At 42.8% G+C, this 22538-nt stretch overlaps 2 protein-coding genes across 3 annotated transcripts; one reads left to right on the forward strand and one right to left on the reverse strand.

Moving 5' to 3' along the window:
• Window positions 1-977: 977 nt before the first annotated feature.
• Window positions 978-10499, reverse strand: ugl (ureidoglycolate lyase). Its single transcript, XM_018694373.2, has 16 exons — window positions 10369-10499; window positions 9729-9796; window positions 8656-8784; window positions 8348-8566; window positions 7447-7537; window positions 7042-7118; window positions 6352-6462; window positions 6195-6254; window positions 4837-4993; window positions 4445-4643; window positions 3445-3523; window positions 3267-3359; window positions 3015-3087; window positions 2839-2906; window positions 2335-2459; window positions 978-1356 (listed from the first exon to the last, which is right to left on the reverse strand). Exons 1-16 carry the CDS (start codon window positions 10460-10462, stop codon window positions 1185-1187), a joined length of 1815 nt encoding a protein of 604 aa, XP_018549889.1. The 5' UTR covers window positions 10463-10499; the 3' UTR covers window positions 978-1184.
• hars (histidyl-tRNA synthetase) lies at window positions 10424-22537 on the forward strand. Of its 2 annotated transcripts, XM_018694388.2 has the most exons (14): window positions 10476-10625; window positions 12461-12814; window positions 13006-13095; window positions 14352-14471; window positions 14581-14676; window positions 15245-15370; window positions 15505-15612; window positions 15810-15908; window positions 16078-16171; window positions 17543-17670; window positions 18066-18338; window positions 18432-18548; window positions 20166-20312; window positions 21794-22537. In XM_018694388.2, exons 2-14 carry the CDS (start codon window positions 12704-12706, stop codon window positions 21851-21853), a joined length of 1569 nt encoding a protein of 522 aa, XP_018549904.1. In that variant the 5' UTR covers window positions 10476-10625; window positions 12461-12703; the 3' UTR covers window positions 21854-22537. The 2 variants fall into 2 exon arrangements, with proteins under 2 accessions (XP_018549905.1, XP_018549904.1); XM_018694389.2 differs by lacking the exon at window positions 12461-12814 and having other exon boundaries at window positions 10424-10625.
• Window position 22538: the final 1 nt, after the last annotated feature.

Below are 22538 nucleotides of genomic sequence, written 5' to 3' on the forward strand. Positions count from 1 at the left end.
TGCTCCATGTGACGCACAAATGTCCAGGACTTGATACTGAACCTCTTCCCTGTGTGCACCTCCTCAGTCTGATCCTGATGAGAAACCAGCATTTTACCATCCTGCTCCTGTTTATCAGCCTTCAAGGAGCTGTGAGTAAAACTGCTTTTCTGAAGAGAGTTCTTTCAGTTTGACTGCACCGGGCTTCACAGAGAGAGCTAGATAATTCACCCTGACAGTATATTCAGATCGATTCTACACCATGCTGCTTGTTTAAGAGTGAGTGAGCTCACTGCTCTGTCATCTACAGAGAACATGAAGCTGTCCTCCAATTGGACCCTCACAGTTTTGGGTTGCCATGACTTGGGTGGACAAAATAATAGAGTTTTACTACATCTGTTTCTCACATCAGTGTTCGTACAGCCTGTTCCATTCTCTACCACGTGGACAGCTGTGGAGAATGCTGTACAGGTGCAGTCATCAGAGACATTATCCAGTAGTAACAGTCAAAGATGATTTAGTTTTTCCATCACATCATTTTCACATGATACCTCTTCATTTTGATTCAGTATATCATACCTCTGACTTCATATCACATCATTTTGACTTTCCCAGTTTTATCAAGTCAAAGTCTGAAAGCCATCATTACTTTGACTCTGAAGGTCAATTGTGTGTCAGTGTTGATTCATTTTGAGTTGGACTGTACACAAGTATCTCAGAAATCTGACTTCAGCCCTGTTTGAACTGGGTGGGGGGTTATTTTATCATTACCTGCTCACCACAGCCTCAGTTACTGACTGTTTCCCCCAGAGCCTCATCCCTGTATTTTAAGATACAGTTGGATGAAGAAGAAGAAAACACCTTGGGCTCTTTGTCGTGTTCCTCGAGACATTTCTGAGCAGTTTTTATGATGTGGTGGGAGCAGGGGGGGGTGTGTGTTAGTACAATGATTAGTAAAATCTGGATGAATGAAGGAGCCATGGCTTCCCAGCAGGACATTGGATTGTAACCAGATGATCAGTGATATTCACTTCACCTGTCAGAGGTTTTAATGTTGTGGATTTGCAGGAACCCAACCAGGATCACATGTATTCATCTCTTTCAGCATAAAGCAAGCCATCAGTCCAGAGTAGTGTGTTTAGAGTCTGTCATTATGTATAGAAAGTGTAGAGCAGAGAACGTGGAGCTGTCCTCCAGCTGGACCGTCACAGTTTGGATTGGTGTGTGTGTCTGTGCTGAGCCTCCACCTGTGCACTGCTCTGGGAGCTGAGAAAGGTGTGGTCCTGATTCAAGTAGGTGGTGATGAACTCTGGGAAATCTCTCTTCAGGACCACCTCCAGGAACATGTCTGCTGCTGTGTGTAGCCCCTGTTTAGCCCTGAAGAAGACGGACACACAGAGACGAGAATTCATACACAGACAAATACTGACTGTATACCCATGGAATTCTCTCGATGTTACTTTGACACATACCACCATCTAAATATTGTTACAGACCAAGCACACCCCCCCCCATGGCAAAAGCACTCCCCAGTGGCAGGGGCCTCCCCCAGCAGTACAATGCTCCAGCAATGTTTAGGTGGATGGTACATGTCAAATTACCATCTAGATGAAAACCAGAATCCAGCAGAACATTCTGTTATAACAAGATGATCAATATTATTCACTTCACCTGTCCATGGTTTTAAAGTTATGGCTGATCAGTGTGTATGCTCAGAACTCTTGTCTGTACTGCCTATTGACCTCTCAGCTCCATATTCAATACACATGAGGGTGGCGTAAAGCGTTTCGTGACAGTGTGATGGGGAGGCAGCAGAATGAAGAAGCTGGTAATGAGGACCAGCCCTGTGGTCAGACTACAGCTGGCCAGTGTGGAGGCAGTGACAGAGAGGAGGATGAATTACAGCATGGACAGCATCCTGAAGAAGCCCTCTCACCCTGTTCATCCCTCAGCCACGAGCTCAGGTGTTGGTCTGTGCTCACTGCCACTGGTCAAACAGTTCTGTAAGTTATTACTGTGTACCAGTCGTATCATATACCACTCAATCATTCATACACATATACTGTACCTCAGTTTGTTTTCTACTGTTTACTTTTTGTATCTGTATAGAGATTTAATTTAATTTCGATTTATTGGTAGTCCACTCTGTCCTCTTTGTACCTGCTGCACGTGTCCTGTAGACCTTAGATGAGAGGATAACAAAAGGTAAAACAGTGACGTCTGTATTTCCCAGCTAATTTCCTTGTAGTATGAGGTAGGTTTGTGGCGACCACCAGCGATCAAAAACCTGCCTCTGCCCCTTTTTTTTGCCTTTTCACCATGTCCTCAGAGGTGTCCTGAGGAGTGTCTGCTTACCCAACATTATGACCCAGAGCACTGAGCTCCACCATCACCTCCCTGCTGAGGTCAGTGACCAGCCGCCTGCTCACCACCCTGCTGTCGTCCTCCAGCTGAGTCTGATGACGGATCCATTGCCACACCTGACACACACACACACACACACACACACATATCATGTTATGGAGGGAGGGGTTCATTCTAAAGCTGTATGAAGCAGGATTGTGAGGGTGTTTATGTGACTGGATTCAAGGTATCTGTCAGTCAGGGACATCCATGGCACCCTCAGTATGAACTGTGATCCCCTGACTTTTCATATAGCTCCAGCAGCAGCTTGATTTAGAGGCAGAATAAAATGTTGAAACCTTTAGGTTTCGAGTGTTGAGGAAATAGACGCTCTTTCGGTTGTGTTTGCAGTAAGTTACGTCCACAGGGACGCTGCTGGGAACAATCTAGGTACATTCATAAAGTAATAATCTGTTGCGTACTCGTGGTAGATGGTATATTTTATACTGAACCCACCTGTGATCTGGAAATCTCTGCTGTGGCTGAGTCTTCGACCTGGCCTCTGAAGAAGAAGTGGCCTTTACCTTGGAAACAGAGTGTGGTGATATCAGTCAGTCGGTCTACACAGTGGGACTTAGTTCCTGTTGTCTGCTACAGATGAGGAGAACAAGACTATGTGTGTGTGTACGCACCTGAGAGCCAAGCATTCATAAAGAGGACACCAACTGCAATGTTGTACTTCAAACCATAAAGGGTGACTCCTCCCTGAGGGAAAACAAAGTACATCAAATTATTCTTCATTATTAGAGACCAGTATGGTGTATCCTGTTGTTTTACATGAAGCTAACACGGTCAGTGTGACGTTTTCATCCTGTCGTGCTCTGTGCGATGGATGAAAACTTTTTTCATTGACAGTCCAGCTGTGGGAGAAACGGCTGACTGACCGAGGGCATGGACAGCAGGTCCTCAGGAGTCACAGAGACATCATTTCGAAGCTGGTGAAGCTGATTATCACCGTCAGTGTGGAGTCTGAAGAGCTGGAAGAGGTGAAGAACGACCATGAACAGAAACCAAAGTCATTACTGGTCACTCTGTATATATGGCTCATTATCCTGTGCTTACTGTCTGCATGGGCTCAATCAAGTTCAGGTCATAAACCATGAAACCATCCACACCTGCCTTAATCTCCAGCAACTTCAGCCTGAGACGTGGGAGAAAAGAGAGTGAGACAGGATGACATCTGTCAGCTCAGCACAGAATACACACAACACCAGTGTAAATGTACACTCATGATACCTGTATATACAGTGAGGTTAATTACCATGACGTAGCAATAACTAAGTAAGTAAGAACTCCATTACTAGTCTAAGTCTTGCCATCAAAATCCCACTTAAATAAAAAATATTGCTGTTTGTATGATGTTTTTGGACCTCAGTTATCTCAACTAAACCATTTATGAAGTATAAAGAGAAAATGTTGTTTATTTAACAACTCATACGTAAAACCTGATGAGGGTTCTGACTAGAGTCTGCTTTTTAAAATGACCATTCAGTCATTGTCAGGAAATTCCCCTTTCATCCAAGTGAGAACATTTTCTAGTAATTTGCTGATGACCTCGACTTTGAGTTGAACTTTACGCTGGACCAACACTTTGATTCATCACAAGTTTAAGACCAAATGTCATCCTTAGTCCTTTATTATTAGGAACTTGCTAATACTAGCTGACCTGTTCTGCTCTGGCTGGAAGACAGTACGGGTGAGGCCAGGAAATAATGGGAGTAGAGCGTATGAGCTGAATACTGTCTCTATTTTCTCTACACGTCTGCACCATCTACTTACATCACCATCCCTGCACACGAGGCGTTCTCAGTCCAGGCTGTTCTGGTTTGTGGTTCCCTCATGGTGGAACCAGCTCTCAGATCAGGAGCGTCCCTCTCTGAATCTCACATACTCAGCTAACACTGACTGTCATCTTCTTTAGCTGATCATCCTTGCACTTTACACCTACTATATGATTAAGTGTCTGCTGAATGAGTAAATGTTTGTGTGTGTGTTTCTCCACTGCAATGCTTTTAACAGTTTGATGAACATGTGTGTGTGTGTGTGTGTGGACTTTTCCTGCCTGGTGACAGTAGCCAGCACTCTCCTGTAGGGTTCACTGAGTGGGTCCTGAGGCAGCAGCAGAGCAGCCATGCCTCCTGTGGCCAGCGCCCCCCGCCGGTGACACGTCTGAACCAGCAGCTCCATGTAGCTGCGTAGGAAGCGTTTCTCCATGTTGACATATTTACTGCGGTCAGGCAGCAGGAAGGCCCGTCGGTGTCCTGAAGGAGAACAACATGACCTCTTTAATCACACAGAGAATGTCTGATTCATTATGTCACTGTCAAAAGTTACCACTACTAATAATAATGAACATCATACCTTATATGAGCCTAATTCTGACAGTACATATGACTTTGTCTACAGTAGTGATTAGGCTCAGAGGCTCAGTGGAGAACAGAATGTTTAGCTCACCAAACTTATTGACAAAGGAGGCTGAATAATCCCAGATGCCACAGTTGAGTCCTGCTGAATGGTCTCGCAGCTCATAGAGAATCTCCTCCATCTCAAAGGCTGCTAATATATTTTCAATTAGCACTGTCGCCTTAATGCTGCCCAGTGGAAGGCCGAGCTACACACACACACACACAGACATACAAATTCATTTACATACAACAACATATGAGGAGTTCACACATATTTAGGTTCCTGCTAACAGGAGAGTTAGTCATAGAATGAAAAACAGAATGATGTGTTGAGATAGAGGAATACTCTGAGCTGTCCTCACACCTACAGGACAGTGTTTACTGTCAGCTGAGCTGAACAGCAGGTAACACATGAACATGTTTTCAGACTGAAACTGAGAAGACACTGATATTTGACATTGTCAGAGAAATAGGTGAGTGATATATGACCATATTTCATCTGTGTTAACCTCTCTACATTGGCTCCCAGTCAAATCCAGAGTAGAATTCAAAATCCTCCTCCTCACTTACAAAGCCCTTAATGGTCAGGCTCCATCTTACATTAAAGATCTCATAGTCCCCTACAATCCCACCAGGACTCTGCGCTCCCAGAATGCTGGTTTACTGGTGGTTCCCAGAGTTTCCAGGAGTAGAATGGGAGGCAGAGCCTTCAGTTATCAGGCTCCTCTACTGTGGAACCTTCTCCCAGTTTTGGTCCAGGAGGCAGACACCCTCTGTACCTTTAAGAGTCGGCTTAAAACTTTCCTCTTTGATAAAGCTTATAGTTAGGGTTGGCTCAGGCTTGAACCATCCCTTAGTTATGCTGCTATAGGCCTAGACTGCTGGGAGATCTCCCATGATGCACTGAGCTCCTCTCTCTCTCTCTCTCTCTCTCTCTCTCTCTCTCTCTCCCTGCTGCTAGAATTAGAAAGGACTTACACTGCTATTAGTTGTATTGCTGTGTTAGCAGTTAATACTTTAATTATCACTACTATCATTACTACTGCTGTATTACTGGCATCACCTTACATTTTATATGGAACCTGTGTTATGCTATGGTCTTCTCTCGCTATTCTCTCTCTCTCTCTCCTTCTTAACCCAACCGGTCGAGGCAGATGGCTGCCCACCCTGAGTCTGGTTCTGCTCGAGGTTTCTGCCTCTTAAAGGAAGTTTTTCCTTGCCACTGTCTCCTAGTGCTGCTCATGGTGGATCTGTTGGGTCTCTCTCTGTAAATACCTATTTTAAAGAGTACGGTCTAGACCTGCTCTATATGAAAAGTGCCTTGAGATGACCGTTGTTGTGATATGGCGCTATATAAATAACATTGAATTGAATTGAATATATGCACAGACAGACAGGTGTTCAGACCTTCTGTTGTGTCCACACAAAGATCTTGTTCCATAGTCTGGCCTCCATGAAGCTCTCCACCTGAAAAACAGGAAACGGCAGAGCTTCACGTGGACCACATTACACGAATCATCTGTGTAGTTAAGCGTGTGTGTGTGTGTGTGTGTGTGTGTGTTACTTTTGACAGGTAGAAATAGGGTCCACTCTTGTTTTCAAACAGTGTCTTTCCACAGTGAAACATGAGAAGTCCAAAGTCAAAGAGCGGACCAGGAGCCTCCTTCCCCTCCACCTGACAAACAGCACACAACAACACAACAACACAACAACACAACAACACAACAGCGTTTTCTTTAATTATTAGTCATATACACTGTTAGCCTATAATACCTTAAACATACAGACAAATGACCACAGCACTGAAATACAGGAAAACTGTATTCATATATGTATCATTTATATTCATATGAAAAGTAACAAAGCAGTGAATCCTCACATTTCAGCAGCTGGTAGTTTGGTGGTTTAAAAACAAATGATGAATTAGCCAGTTCAAACCATCAAATTAGAAATAATGAGGTTATGAGTCTCCCCAGCAAACTGCCATCACCCTCAGAAAATGACCAAGACAGCAAGAAAACAAGTGTTTCAAAAATATTTTTGGAATGATTTGGATTTTTCATATTTCATTAATTGAGTCAACTGTTAAGTTGTATTTCCTTTATTATTCTTCATAATTTATTTCATTTTTTAGTAGTTGGGGAGCTCTCAAGCTATTACAAAATCAAGCCAGTGATGAAGGCCACTTCAGCACACAGATGTGTGTCCAAACCTGCACTGAATCAGTAGATGAACTGAGTGAAGTGAACACTACCATCATGTTGTGCTCCACCATGTTCCAAGCACGAGGACGCAGCATCAGCACCGGTGCCTGAGAGACGTGTGGAACATCTGTGAACACATGAAGGGAAATGGACAGAGACGTTCATGCTGTGACTGTGACTCTGAGCCACATCTGGAATATTCACACACACATTCATACAGTGCTTGTCTTGTATACACAGACACACACATTCACACACTGATGCTACGTCGTGGTGTAATCTAGGGTTCAGTATCTTGCCCAAAGACACTTTGGCCTGAGGACCAGAGGAGCCACTAATCAACCCACTAAGCTTCTGAATAGTGGGTGACCTGCTCTACCTACATCCACACAAATACTCATGTCCATTAACATAGCTGTCCCAGTATCAGTATTCATTTCAAGTAAACCACTTACTGGGAAACTGGTTGTGCACTGCCTTTAAAACATTGTGCATGCCTTTGATCTGGTTGTAATATGTAGGGCAGTTCCCATCATCAAAGTCAACCTGCAGAAACCAAAGAGAGGATGTTTCATTTTGTCTGACAGACTGACTCCAAATAAGTCACAGCATTATCATTGTTCTGCATTATTATTTAACAGTGCAGCACACAGTATACAACGTATGGCTATTAAATAATGAGACTGCACTTATGAAGATAAAACCACGTGGTTCACAGTCACACTGAGTGTTATAGATTAAAGCACAGCTGCTATAAGTTTCCAATAAGTGGCGTCTTTAGTTCACTGCAGCTACTGACTGAAGTGCATGTGTTTCTGCTGAGGCGTCAGAAAATGATTAGCTTCAAAGTTGAGCATTAACTTGAATATTTTGGTGAAATTGAACAGAACAGCAGCTGAATGTTTTGGTACATTGTACGGGGAACACTGCATGTCACGAGCACGTGTGTTTGAATGAAATGAAAGACTTCGTGAAGGCAGAGAGGACGTCCAAGACGATGAACGCTCTGGGCGTCCATGCACATCAAAAACTTGTGAAAACATTAAACAGACTGAACAAATCATTTGAAATGATCGACGACTCAGCATAAGAATGAGAGCAGTAATCGTCTCCATTGATAAAGAGAGAAAAAGCCTGAAGAACGAGACCAGAACTGTGGTTTCATTCTTCATCAAGACAACGTGCCAGCTCACACTGCGCTCTCAGTAAAGCAGTTTCTGTCCCAAAAACAAGTCCCAGTGCTTGATCACCCTCCTTGTTCACCTGATCTAGCACCATGTGACTTTTTCCTTTTGTGTGCTGATGATGAAGGGGAGGATGTTGAAGGAGGTCACAGGTAAATGATGTCAGTGCTACCTGTATGCCTTGTGCTGGTGACTGAAGAGCTTCAACAAAGCGCTGGGTATCGCTGGGGGCCAGATCCCCAATGTCCACATGTCTCCTCTGGAGCCTCAGGGGCACAGGGAGCACCCTCCAGGCTGGGTCTCTCCTGATATCTGAGGTGTGCTCCAGGAAGCTCGGCAGATCACCTGAAAGATCCAAGTGGACCTTTCTGGACACCCGCAACCTCAGCACCTGAGGAGAAAAGAGAAGAGCAGACACCTCATCCTGAGTTAAACAAGTTCAACATTCACTGAGTGAAAGGGCTTTTTCAGCTGCCTCACCTGATCCACCTGCTCATCAAATGTGGAGATCAGCTCATGGAGGAAGAGGAGGGAGTCAGTGGTGAAAAGTGTCTCATACTCTGCTTCTAGGCCTGAGGGAGGGGGAGACACCTCCATCCTGACTGAGCCCTGTGGACAAAAAGTTTTGATCCATGTATCAGAGTCTGTGTGATGTAGATTTATCAGTCCTGATCTCCATAGTAACAGGATGGTGAAGCAGGCCTTCAGATAGAGAGGAGTCATCAAATACTTATCAAAAACACAAATGGACTCAGATGCACTGGTGCTGGATGCCAAGACTAAAAGACTCAGCAGTGCACAGTGGAGCAGCTGAGAAAGTTATAACACAATGCAAAAGTGTAACCCAGGAGCAGTGGTTTCTGCCTCCCCAAGAAACAGAGGCACAGGGTTGTTGTATAGTCCACTCCGCTATATGCAGGCAGTTTAAACCTGCATTGATTAATTTGGCCACAAGGGAGCAGCAAAACAAGCTGAAGACATAACATTCACTGTATTATCCCCTTGCCTTCACCTTTGACTTCCTAATTTACTTTTAAGAGCTACCAGGACTTGAAAAAGAAAATGATTTGGGGAAACAGATAGCTTGGGAAATTACCTTCTTCACTGTGCACCAGCATAGAGGCTAGAGTGGAATAGAAATGTCCATTTGAAGTGCAGTCTGTAAATTATGTGCGCAAAAGCTAAGTTCATGAAAAGCAAGAGCCTGTCTGCTACCTTTGAATCTAGCAGCCAAAGCAATATTCTCTGAGGAGGCTGACATTTCCCAGCCATGCCCCTTGATTCAAGCAGCTAAAACCTTTGTACCCCTGCTCAGCGTTTTATTTTGACCACTTTCACGAACAAGAAACTCCAGATGCTTGTTAAATCAAATACATTTCTATCACAGGACACTGCAGCTAATCAAACTGCTGTGAAGTTCAAGGTCCATGAAGCAACCTACTGTTAACACTGCCTCACATGGTCATTTTCTTTCCCATCAACCATTATGTTCTATTCATTTCAGTCCACTATGTGTATCTGACTACAGAGTAGAGTAATATGGTGATACTCACAGACATGCTGCTGGCAGGTCCCTGCTCACTCACTATAGTGGACTTTGGTTGAGGTCTTACTTTGGCCACTGTTTGAACAGGAAGATGTTTGTTTGTATGTGGTGCTGAGTATAAAGTCCTGCATGTGTAGACACTGTACGTTAACTTTTGAAGTTATTTAAGCACCATATGCTATATAATAGCAATTTGGTATCTCTTTGAATATCTAATACAATATATATATTTCAGTTTCTACCATGAATGGCTTCAGTTAATCACAACACCTACAAATACTTTACATATTTGTTTTGGCAAGTTCATACTATGACATGTATGTCTTTTGTTCTGAAGCAACTGTGACCATTCACCACAGGTTATTGTGTGGTCAGAGGTTGTTAGGACTGATTTGTTCTCAGATCAAAGTTTGAGAAATGTAAAAATAATAATGTCTTAGTAATGTCTTGGTTGAGTTTGATTTCAAAGTCCAATAGTCCAATTAGTATCCTTTGAATTTTTAGTATTAATACTTAATAGGTAATAATTAATAATGCTACTTAAAAATAGGTAGTTTGACTTTTGACAGTGTCAGTAAATGTTTGGTAAGGATACACTGTGTACAAGCAGAGTTTTATCCAGTGACTTTGAAAATATCTCTACATACCTTCACCAGGAAGTCTTTTACTTAGAAAATATGGAACGGAAATTTGACGTATTTCCGTTTCCGCTTGATTCCACCATACCCATGACAGCGGCATTTCTCCTCCGTCCAGCAGTGCCACCCAGTTGATGGAAGTGTGAATATTGGCAGAAACACGTAAATGAAAAGCAATGGCGGACAAGGCACGGGTACAAGAAGCGATTAAAATCCAAGGGGAAGTCGTCCGGAAGTTAAAGTCAGAGAAGGCGAGCAAAGAGCAGGTCAGTACTCTGAGTTAGCGCTGATATTCAGTGGTGCTGTCAAGACAGGTCCTGAACATGCGGTGAGTCGGTTTGACGTTTAACAGAGGGGGTGCTAGTCTGTCAGCCCCGGTACAGGTAGAAGATTTTCAGTCATACCGCATAGCTAAGCTAACTGGACAACCCAAGACCCAGCGCCGTTACCTGCGTGTCAGATTATTTACGGCCCTTAGTGCGTCGTGCTTTCTGCAACTGTCTCATTAACGGTGGTGTCTGATTCATTACGAGTCACCCCTTTATTTGGCTTACATCATGTCCACTAACGGTTTTGTTTTTCAATGAAACACTCATTAGAAAAGCCACTGTTCTCTGTCAAATGAGAACGGTGCATATATGTTCAGTGATAAGTGAGTCAACATTAAAGTGCTTTAGACTTGAGCAGTGTTTTTTGGAGTCGGTCCAAAAGCGGTGTAACAATGAGCTCCATGTGCTGAGGCTACCGGCTAATTGTCCTGTTATCGCATCAAATGCTCACTGTCTCTAAAGGTAGAAGGAGCTGCTTGTCATTTTGTCTCTGCCGGTGTTTTCATTTCACGGGCCAGCTGCTAGCTTTAAGTTGCTTCAAAGGAGCGGCTAACCGGCCTCCTCCATTCAGTCGACTAGCTAGCTAGTGCTAATGGTACGGAACTGACAGAATCTCAGCCACCACCTCCTCAGAGGCCACACACAATTCAATTCATTTGCTAAAGTGAAGTTTTTAGACAACTCTGACACGATGCGTTTGAACGTTTACTTTAAGCCTGTCAGTTCAGAGTGTGAAAAGGTAGCTGATGCAATAACTTCCTCGGTTAAGACAGGCGGATGTTAGGCAGAAATGTGGATAATGTAGTTAATTCGATGCCACCCTAATATTAGATAAGATCTGTGGGACTGAATGGCACACCAACTGCTACATATAGCAGCAAACACAAGTTTTAGGTGCTGATCCTTTCCCCAGTTGCTGTGAAATACAGTAACATCATTTATGTAAGGTTTCAGATTAGTTAGTTGTTCCTCTGTGGTGTTCAAGATCTTCTTGCACCCTATTAAAATTAAGATTGAAGTTTTTTGTGTGAGACAGATACTATATAATAGCAGTTAAAAACTTATTTTGCTACATTTCTCTCAGAGAATGCATCACAGCTGAATAGTCCACAGACAGCAGCCTCACTGTGTCTTGTTTCTCATTTTGTTCTCTAAGTTTTGCCTGTGTCCTCCTTTATTTGTTTGTGTATGGTTTGGTCTGAATGATCTGTTATGTCAGGGTCTGAGTGTCTTTGAGACCTGTTAGGGCCTTTACCATTGGGTCTAACTTCAAGTGAGAGTGTAACTTCAGTAGACCATTTTGACTTGTCAGGAAAGCACAGGTATTACCAATAACATCAATGATGGCTCTGTTTGAAGATAAATGGATTCAGCCATCATTCATTTTAATTTTTACACCTGTGCTTTTCCTGGGCTTAAAGGTCCAAATGTTTTCTGTGAAGAAGGCTGATTGGACTAAAGTGGGCATTAGTGAGTTGTTTAAAGAACACTCCTTACCAGCAGTGCTTAACATGGTGAAGCTTGTGTGACAGAGAGCCTTTATCTCTTTTCTCTTTTTTTCAGCAGTAAGGAGCCGTTAAAATGCTACACACAGTAGATACACTGAATACACAAGACACATCAGGGCCCTGTCTGTCTGTCTGTCTGTCTGTCTGTCTGTCTGTGGGGGCTGTGTTGGGCTGGCTGCTTTGATTGACTTGGTACATCTCATGTTCTATCCTCCACGCTGTGATGATGATGATGATGATGCGTCATGCCCCGCCCTCGGCTAGTGCTAAGGTTGCTTACCACTTTTCTCCTGTTCTTCCTGCCTGACCCTGGATGACCTCGGCCTCCAACCCTCCTGGACCTCGCTGCACATTCGTCTGCACCGTTGTGATTGGCTGCTCTGACTGGCTCTGGACAATACCACTGGATAATGCTGTACCCATGATGCATTCCTGAACTTTTGCTTGTCCAATTTCTGGACTTTTTTTCAACCCAATCTTTATTTTTTGTATCCCCTGTGCTGTGGGATGAACGTGCTGGGCATATTTTGTGTTCGTGCTTGCTCTGGTCTGGTGGGCTTTCGGACTGCAACACGTGTCCGATGTCTGCATTCTTTTCCTGGGATCACTGTGGCTCAGGTAGGCCACTGATGAAAATTTCCTCTAATGAAATGTCATCTGTAGTTTTTTCAAGTTTCTCACTAATGGTGACCAGTGCACTGCTTCTACAGCAAGTGTTCACAGTCAAGTCCTTATCTTCTGGTGTGTGTGTGTGTGTGTGTGTGTGTGTGGTGTGTGTGTGTGTGTGTGTGTGTGTGTGTGTATTGCAGATTGATGAAGAGGTGGCCAAACTGCTGGAGCTGAAGGCTCAGTTAGGAGGAGATGATGGCAAACATCAGTTTGTCCTCAAGACAGCAAAGGTAAGGCTGCTGTATTCAAACACATACGTACTTACTGTAAATACAGAGCACTGTTTGACGAGACAGTAAAAAAGGAATATGTGTTATCAAATTTCTGCCTGGTATTAAAATGAGATCTGTATCTGAATATCTAATCTGGATAAGGACAGTATGTTAATGCAGGTATACAGCAGCCAACTAGCTAACTTAGCTAGTTAAACCTTCTCTTTCTTGTCTCTTTCAGTTTCCCTTCTATTCTCTCTCTCTCTCCTCCTTCACCTCAACCAGGTGTTACACTGACTCCACTTCCTCTAACAGTAGTTTCAAATAAAAGCTCTCCACTTTAAGACACCACAGCAGCAGCAATAATTGATTTGACCAGCTGCTATAAAATCTTCCTGCACCATGAGTGTCTGTCCTGCTGGCTGCAGACTGTGTTTTCAGATGTCTTAAGTCACTCCAGTACTTTCTGCTTTAGCTGTGTGGGTTTCCATGATGGGCATGCAGCCAGGCAGACAGGACATACCTGACACCAGGGCTGAGAGAGTCTGAGCTGCTAACAGAAACAAGTCACACTGCCCTGCTGCTCTGCTTCCATCACAGTTAGTTTTGTGGTTCAGTCATTTTAAGACAAGACTCAGTTGTAAAGTTTACACATGCCTGACACACTGCTGATCCTGTAACGCTGTGAGTGTAAACTGTGAGCCCGCTAAAAAAATATGTGTAACGAATCATTTTGTGAGTGGAACCAGGGTCCCCAACTGATGCATTGAATCATTGACTTTTAGGGGGCAGCCCAACTAATTTCACTTCTTCCTGCTACCCCCTGCCTGTCAAACAGCTGCTAGATGCAGGATCACAAATGCTTTGTGGTGAAGTCTCATACCACGAATGACAACATGCATGTGATACCCCCCTTGCCCCATTGTACACTCACCTGTACAGACTACCTTGAAAAAAAAAGTTTAACTCTAAAAGTTTAACTCAAGTTAACTAGGTTACTTGAACCCTAACCTTCATATTAGCTTTAGCTGAAGTTGATAATGTCTCTTTATACAGAGTGTAGCTTTGTCCCCCATCTCTTCCACTGTAATCACAGTAGGAGGGGATCTCTTCACAGCCAGCACGGAGACGAGGACCATCATAGCAACTAAAAACTCTTTCAGTGTACATTTTACCATTTGTTTTCAGACAGACTTGAAAAACACAAACAAATTTGGGTAAAATTCACTTGACAAACGGATGGAAACACCAAGTGTTTTTCTTTCTTTCTTTAGGGAACGAGGGACTACAACCCCAAGCAGATGGCCATCAGAGAGAAAGTCTTCAACACCATCATCGGCTGCTTCAAACGCCACGGAGCTGAGACCATCGACACACCTGTTTTTGAACTGAAGGTAGATTTTCAACACGTTTCATCATGCTTGCCACTTATTACATGTGGAAAACTTTAAATTCATTTGACATACAAACATTAAAGTTAATCATCTTCCTGTCTGGGCGTAGGAAACATTGACAGGGAAATATGGAGAAGATTCCAAGCTCATCTATGACCTCAAAGACCAAGGAGGAGAGCTGCTGTCCCTCAGATATGACCTCACTGTATCCTTCACTTACATTATTAATACATATGTTTAGCCATTTTTTTTCACAAAAACCTAGATGTCATATTATTTTGTCTTTAGCTTGTGGTTCATTGGTTTATGGTTTTTGTATATATATATATATATATATATATATATATATATATATTTTAATAACATTATAACATCAATTGATGTCTTTTGATATACTGATGTCTTTTCTCTAAGACACTCTCACAACCTCAAACTCCTGTTTCAGCCTCATCTCATATTTTAGAAGCAGTTTAACTAATCAGCAGCTACAGTGTGTGATTCTGCAGATACTGCAGGTTGTTCAATAAGACTTTTCATTAAAAAATAATTAGTTCATTTGTCCTTTCATATTATTAGTTTTTAATCATTGATGAAAAATATAATACATTTCATCATAGTTCTTGTTATCAGAGTTTAGTTTTTATTGACTTTTAGTTTGATGAAAAAAAGGTTGTTAATGAATATTTCCTTCATAGTTTTCATTGCGAACTGAAAACATTTCAGTGCCTTCCAAAGCAGAGAGTGGTGTGTTGTCCTTGACCCACCTAATTCAGGTGCCATTTGCCCGTTACCTGGCGATGAACAAGATAACCAACATCAAGCGCTACCACATCGCTAAGGTCTATCGCCGTGACAACCCAGCCATGACCCGTGGCCGCTACCGAGAGTTTTACCAGTGTGTGAGTCATCCTCTCATGTTTTCACTCCTGTCAGGGACCACAGATCGAGCTGCTCAGTGATTTGTTTAATACACTTCACAATCTGGCAGGGACACTGTCTGCACTGCTTTAATGAATCTGTGTGTGTGTGTCAGGATTTTGATATAGCAGGGCAGTATGACGCCATGATTCCAGATGCTGAATGTCTGAAGATCGTCCATGAAATCCTCAGTGAGCTGGACCTTGGAGACTTCCGTATCAAGGTTTGTCTCATCATCCATCCATCCATTATCTATACTGCTTATCTGTTAAGGGCTGCAGGGGGGCTGGAGCTTATCCCAGCTGACACCAGGCAAGAGGCAGGGTACAGTCCAGGGGGTCTGTCACATCAGTTGAGTTAAATTAAGTACAGGCTATGATTGGTACGTCTCAGCTCTGTAACCACGTCTTCCATCTCCAGGTCAACGACAGGCGCATTCTCGATGGGATGTTTGCTGTGTGTGGTGTTCCAGATGAAAAGTTCCGGACCATCTGTTCAACAGTGGATAAACTGGACAAGGTACATTCATTTACAGAAACGAGTTTAGATAGATATGTAGATGGTCCGAGGGCCAGCCTTTGAGACTTTGGTTGTAGTTAGTCTGCTGTTGACCCTTTGATCTTGACTTTCTCTCTACATTTATTGCTGTCTGGCTCTGACACAACCCCTCCTGCTGCTGCTCCTCTAGATGGCCTGGGAGGACGTAAAGAAGGAGATGGTGAATGAGAAGGGCTTGTCAGAGGAGGCTGCCGACCAGATTGGGGAGTACGTCAGTATGCAGGGTGAGACTTTCACATGAGATACGAGATACATCATTCGGTGCTGGTAAAACATTCATCTGCTTAATCCATACTAACTGCAGTGTATGTTTTCCTCAGTACCTACTTTTTACACTTCAATTCCTCTACAGTTCACACATGGACTTGACAGCTATAGTTACTAGTTCCTTTGCTGATTTAAGATTTTACATACAAAACATATGATCAGTTTAAGAATAAGTACAACACATTGCTACAAATGAAAATACACAGCGCTATATAAAGTAGTTACAGTGACCTCAGTGGCCACTTCATCTGTTACCATATGTTGCAATTCAGTAGAACAGCTTTGCCATATTGTATATCATCCACCATATCACCTTTATAAAGCTCATGGTGTTTATGTTGACATCGTCGTAAATGTATGAATTCAGTTCTGTGTCTATTACTGAGCTCATAGTTAAAGGTGGTGCTGTACTGGATTACATTATGAGGGGTCAGAATATTAGGGACACCTCTGAATATAATGCAATATAGTAGTAACACTACTGACTGTGAGCTCAGTCCTTAAACATGATTGAATTAACTGAAGAATGATGATATGGTTCGTGGTCAATGACTTAACTCCTCCACCCAGGTGGTTTTGTTAAGGCCTCTCTGACCAGAGGCCAGATGCATAACACTGTGTAGTTTCATGACTAACACTGTGTTTGCACAGTGTTAGTGAGAAATATGCAGATGTGTTTTGTTTGCATTTTGATACTTGCTCATCAGACCTGCCAGTGAGGAGACTGGCAAAAGAGAAGAGCATTTTTACCAGTTCTCAGAGCTCCTGTCATTACTCATGACCATGATGCATAGGTGTGGTTATTTAAGAAGGGTGTACGCACCCTTTATACATCTGCTCCCTGAACGATCGGCACAACAAACAACTCATTGTGGGCTTTTCATTTATCAGTATTTTCTGATATTTAAGATAAGATCAATAGACTAAATATAATAAGCAGATTGATCATGAAAATAATAGTGATAGTTTCAGCATTATCCCAGCAATGAATCAAGTGACTACATGTAAAAAAGGAGTCACTCACTGTGATGAGAATTATCACCATCTCTGTTGCTCTGCAGAGCTTTGGAGCCTCTGTTAGTGCAGTTTTTTGGTTCTACTGCCCACCACTTCCACACTCAGCAGCAGCAGCTGTTTCCAATGAAAACTTGTCCACTGCCTGCTCAGCAACAAAAAAGACCCAGAGACAGATAGAGGTTTCCTTCAGGGGGTGGTAGAGACCAAAAACAGAGTTAAACAAGAGTATTAGACTAAACACAAACACAACTCCAGATAATGACCCACATTGCTCTGCTGTATGTGTCAAAAGGCAACTGTTTGTGTTGTAGGTGGAAGGGACCTGGCAGAGCGCCTCCTTCAGGACCCGAAAATGTCTCAGAGTAAGCAGGCCTGTGCTGGCCTCTCAGATATCAAACTGCTCTTCAGCTACCTGGAGCTCTTCCAGGTCACAGACAAGGTGAGACGGCATTATTTATTCTTCCTATAACATTTTTTATAGTAATAGTTAAATATCATTGTTATACACTTTGACAGCAGCCGTGGCTGAGGGCAGTATGTTTTCTGTCCATCCCATTCTCTTCAATACGATATCTCACCAACACTTTGAGGGAATTTCTTCTAATTTGGTACAAACATTCACCTGGACTCTGGGATGAACTGATTAGTTTTGGTGGTCAAAGATCAAGGTCACTGTGACCTCAGGGCCTTACAACCAGATGAAGCTAAAGACACTGAAATGTTAGCAAGAAACAGCTTTTGTTTTTTCCTTCTGTCATTACCTTGGTACTGCTGACTCACCATTCTACTCTGGTACCTTTTCTATCTTTATTTTTCATTCTCTGTCATCTCCAGGTGGTGTTCGACCTCAGTCTGGCCCGTGGTCTGGACTATTACACAGGAATCATTTATGAGGCAGTGCTGACACAGGCAGGTGTTGCCCCGGTCTCCAATGAAACCCAGCAGGGTGCACCCGCAGAGGAGAGTGTCAGCGTGGGCAGCGTGGCCGGAGGGGGTCGCTACGACGGCCTGGTCGGCATGTTCGACCCTAAGGGCAGGAAAGTGCCATGTGTGGGCGTCAGCATCGGCATCGAGAGGATATTCTCCATCATGGAGCAGAAAGCTGAGGTGACATAAAATTACATGACTAAACTGTATCTTCATGTTCTGCCAGTGAGTCATTTATTTTTTTAAATCTGACCTGTTTCCAATGTTGTTCAGGCCTCAGCAGAGAAGGTTCGTACCACAGAGGTCCAGGTCATGGTGGCGTCTGCTCAGAAGAACCTGCTGGAAGAGCGACTCAAACTCGTCACTGAGCTCTGGAACGCTGGCATTAAGGTGTGTGTGAGCCTTTTGTATGTTCTGTGCTAACCTTATGTGGCCCGCCAGTTCTTCTGTTTGTTCCATGTCCAGTTTTGTGTCAACTTCTGGTCGACTCATGTCAGAAGTCGTGGTCCTGATCAATTTAAATTTCTTGAAGTTCTGAGGTCATATGTCCTGACAACACATCCACTGCACATATCAGATAAACCTTTAAATGCACAGGTGTTTGTGCTATTAAGGGTCCAAAGTGAGTCAAGAAAACATTCCTCACACCATCACACCACCAGCCTGGACAGGCTGGCTCCATGGATTCATGCTGTTGAGGCCAAATTCTGAGCCCACTATCTGCTGCCTCAGCAGAAATCCAGATCCATCAGACCACGCCTGGGAATTCTGGAATTTCATTTTCACTGGAAAAGATTAAAAAAAATACAAATAAAAATGATGCTGTGATTTTTACTGGGGTCTGTACCTAACAAGCATATGCTTCATTTATAATGGTATGTAGTGGCACATCTTACCTTTTATAAAAAAAAAAATGCAGCTTCCTCTGCAGCTACTGATGCTGCTCTTTTCCTTTGTTCCTGTCTCATACAATTTATCATTACTTTTTCATCTGATTTCTGTTCTTATTCTGTAACAACTGTAACTTTAAATGTAGCAAATGTACTTGAGATAAAAACGACCAAAGTTAAAGAAAATATCAGAATTTTAAAAGTACACACAAAAAATGAATTTGTTACAGTAACCAGAGTAAATGTAATCTGTTACTCCCAAACCTGGCAGCATGTATCTCAATGTCATCTGGATTTAGAGGAAAATGGAGAAAGATTTGTTACAGACAGGACAGCACACACTGTGTAAAATCAGTGTATTGTGTTCAGTCTTAAGTTTCTATCATCTGAAATAACAGGATTGAAATACTGTGTTGAGGTTAAAGCTCATTGTTGGAGGAGGACAGTTTTGTTGGCCTTGCTCTTGATTCAGTCTCTGGACTCTTGCCTTAGATTGTGTTCAGTGTCTGACTGAGCTGGTTTCGACAGCCTTGTCTGTATTTATGTGCATTTTGGGCAGTGATATTGTGTTGCATGTTGCTTTATCATTTTAAGCATTTCTGTTGTCTTAATTGAGGATTTCAAGCAAATTGGTTATGAAAGGTTTTGTGTTAGAGGGGTTGAGGTGTGAAGGGTTCTTATATCTTCTCATGATCAATGAGATTTTGCTAATGGTTTTTTTTTGTTGTTATGTAGAGATTCATATTAATACTGGGACAACATCCAATTTTATATTTATCAAATCATTGATTTAAGATTGCTCTGTTCTTCTGTGGAAAAAGTGTTAACTTTTCTTTTAGCTCTTAAAAATGACTTAAAAACTATTAGCTTTGATTTAAAAAATTGTGTGATACCTTGCTGATATTCTTTCAGTGTAGGATTTGTTTGCAGTAGACAGGAGGTGATCTGGGAGGAAGTTAATTGGAAAGATTTTTTTGACAGCAGTACCTGTTTAAAAAGACAGCAGAATTCTGAAAGTAGAGGTACAGGCAATTGAATGCTGTGTGTGTGTGTGTGTGTGTGTGTGTGTGTGTGTGTGTGTGTGTGTGTGTGTGTGTGTGTGTGTGTGTGTGTGCAGGCAGAGGTGATGTACAAGAAAAACCCCAAACTGCTGAGTCAGCTGCAGCACTGTGAGGAGTCTGGGATCCCCCTGGTGGCCATTCTGGGAGAGCAGGAGCTGAAGGATGGAGTGGTTAAACTACGTGTCGTGGCCACCAGAGAGGAGGTACGATCGATACACAGTGCACACATTATGTTTGTGCTGTCACACACAGACACACAGATATGTCTGGACAGTAATGAGACACTAAAAGTCTGCATGTAAGACAGAAAAAGGCGTCCTGGAGAAAGACTGTTGATATTCAGCAGCAAAACAAACACACCCCTCCCTTCAGTGCTCCTTTGGAGGCTCCACCCCCACAAACTCAGGCATGAATCACCATGCAAACATTGTATGGACAAATCACAATACCTAGCACTTAGGTTGTTAGCTGTAGCTTAGCTTCACTACAGAGTTAGCTGTAGCAGACAGGACAGTCTCTCGTAGCTAGCACAGCAGCTGCAGACAGAGATACTCACAACTGTCCTCCTTACTCTAACATTACACCAAGAACAAACAGGACAAAACATTACTGACCTACTGGCTCTGTCATAGTCTTTTCTTTTAAATTCATATTCCTCCTTCTGTTTCCTCTTATGCTGTTTATCTGCCATTACCCCGTCTCTGCTCTGCAAATTTCTGTCTCTCTCACTCCCACTGCCTGCTTTATACCCTCCCACCTCCTGCATGAGCAGGAATAGAATGGATCACACCGACCCACTTCAGTTATATTCTAAGTCTAGAACCAGGGCTGTGTAGAAACACCAGATTTCTGGTGGCACACACACAGAAGGGCCAGCTAGCTGACTATGAGGAGATATTTCCTGACTTTGAATAGAAGTGAATTCGATTCTAATCACAAACCCCGGCTTTAAACACTACTTGTCAGGGTGAGACAGATCTCATCGAGGAACAGATTCCACGAGCAGCTTCCTGTTTCAGCCCTGTCTTGCAGTGACACATGTCCAACATCTACAGGCAGTAATGTGCTGTACAGGTAGCAATGAGCCAGCCTTCTCTCACAGGGAGAGAGAGAGAGAGAGAGAGAGAAAATTATTAACTTCAAACTTCAAAACAATGAAGTCAGGAAATCACCAATATACAGAATAAGAATATACAAGCTAAAAATATTAATTTTAAAAAATACAATGAAATACACATCAAATAGCCACTGTCACCTGAACTACCCACAATGCAAAGTGGTTAAAGAGGATGGTGTAATATGATGACAATACCTTGAGACTATAAATTTGTCAGTTCTGAGATTATGCTGTACAGATGTAATTTTTTTTTAACTCAGTGAAAGTCATTTCCTGTTATTATAGCCATTGCTAGATTCTCAGTCAGGTAACAGAAGAGTCTAACATCAGAGGTCCACTTACTTGCTTCTCAATTATTTGTCCAGAACATATGCTGTACCACGATATACATCAATATTCCCATTTAAAATGACATATACCAGAAAAGAGGATTTCATCCAAACCACCCTTTCCTAGCCTGGGGCTAGGCTTCCAAAGTTGTATAAAGTTCTGTGGTTGAGTTCTGACGGTTCTGGTGCGGTTGCAGGGCTAACCTCTCCCTCTTTGTCCCATGCTGTCTCTCCACAGTTTGATATTTCCCGAGCTGATTTACTGGCTGAGATCAGGAGGAGGACCTCTGAGGCCTAGCCATTCCTTTCTGTTCAGCTACAACCCCAACTGTAACACGGGTCAAACACAGACGCTCTGCAGAATCTTATACAGAATTTCTTGTCTAGTCCTCTATAGAGCATGTTGGACAGCCCTGAAAACACACATCCAATCTGTTTCACAGCAGCTACACAGACTGGTTTCAACTAGAGCAGGTGGTACTTGTGTTACACACTGTAACAGCAGGAAGCTAAAAGCAGTGAAGCTACTGGAGGCGTTTTTACGATGCTGCTTAAAAGGAACAGTCATTAGAGAACACCCTCCAGAACATATGATCCAGTTTACAGGAACTGTAATATGTTTTTGAGTTCTGTGTCTGAAAGGTATGTACCTGCTTTCATTGTCATCACTGTATAGTAGTGTGCTCTGAGGAACAGATCATTGATGCTAATCAACACATGTCTGAGCAAAGTTTCTTGGACTCCACCAAGCTGATGGAGATCAGTTTGGTCTTAATCAGATTAATCAGAGCAGGATTCCTGCTCACGTATTTGATCTGCTCAGGACCAACGAAGAGAAACTCTGTCAGAGACATTTCCTTTCTACCTGAAGCCATCAGATGAGCTGCTGCAGTTCAACTTCTTACTTCAACTCATTTCTACCTGTATGAAACATGCCTGATCTGTTTAGTGTCTGAAATAAACACACTCACATCATCACTGAG

The sequence above is a fragment of the Lates calcarifer genome, linkage group LG8, assembly GCF_001640805.2.
Source record: "Lates calcarifer isolate ASB-BC8 linkage group LG8, TLL_Latcal_v3, whole genome shotgun sequence".
Classification (NCBI taxonomy): Eukaryota; Metazoa; Chordata; class Actinopteri; family Centropomidae; genus Lates; species Lates calcarifer.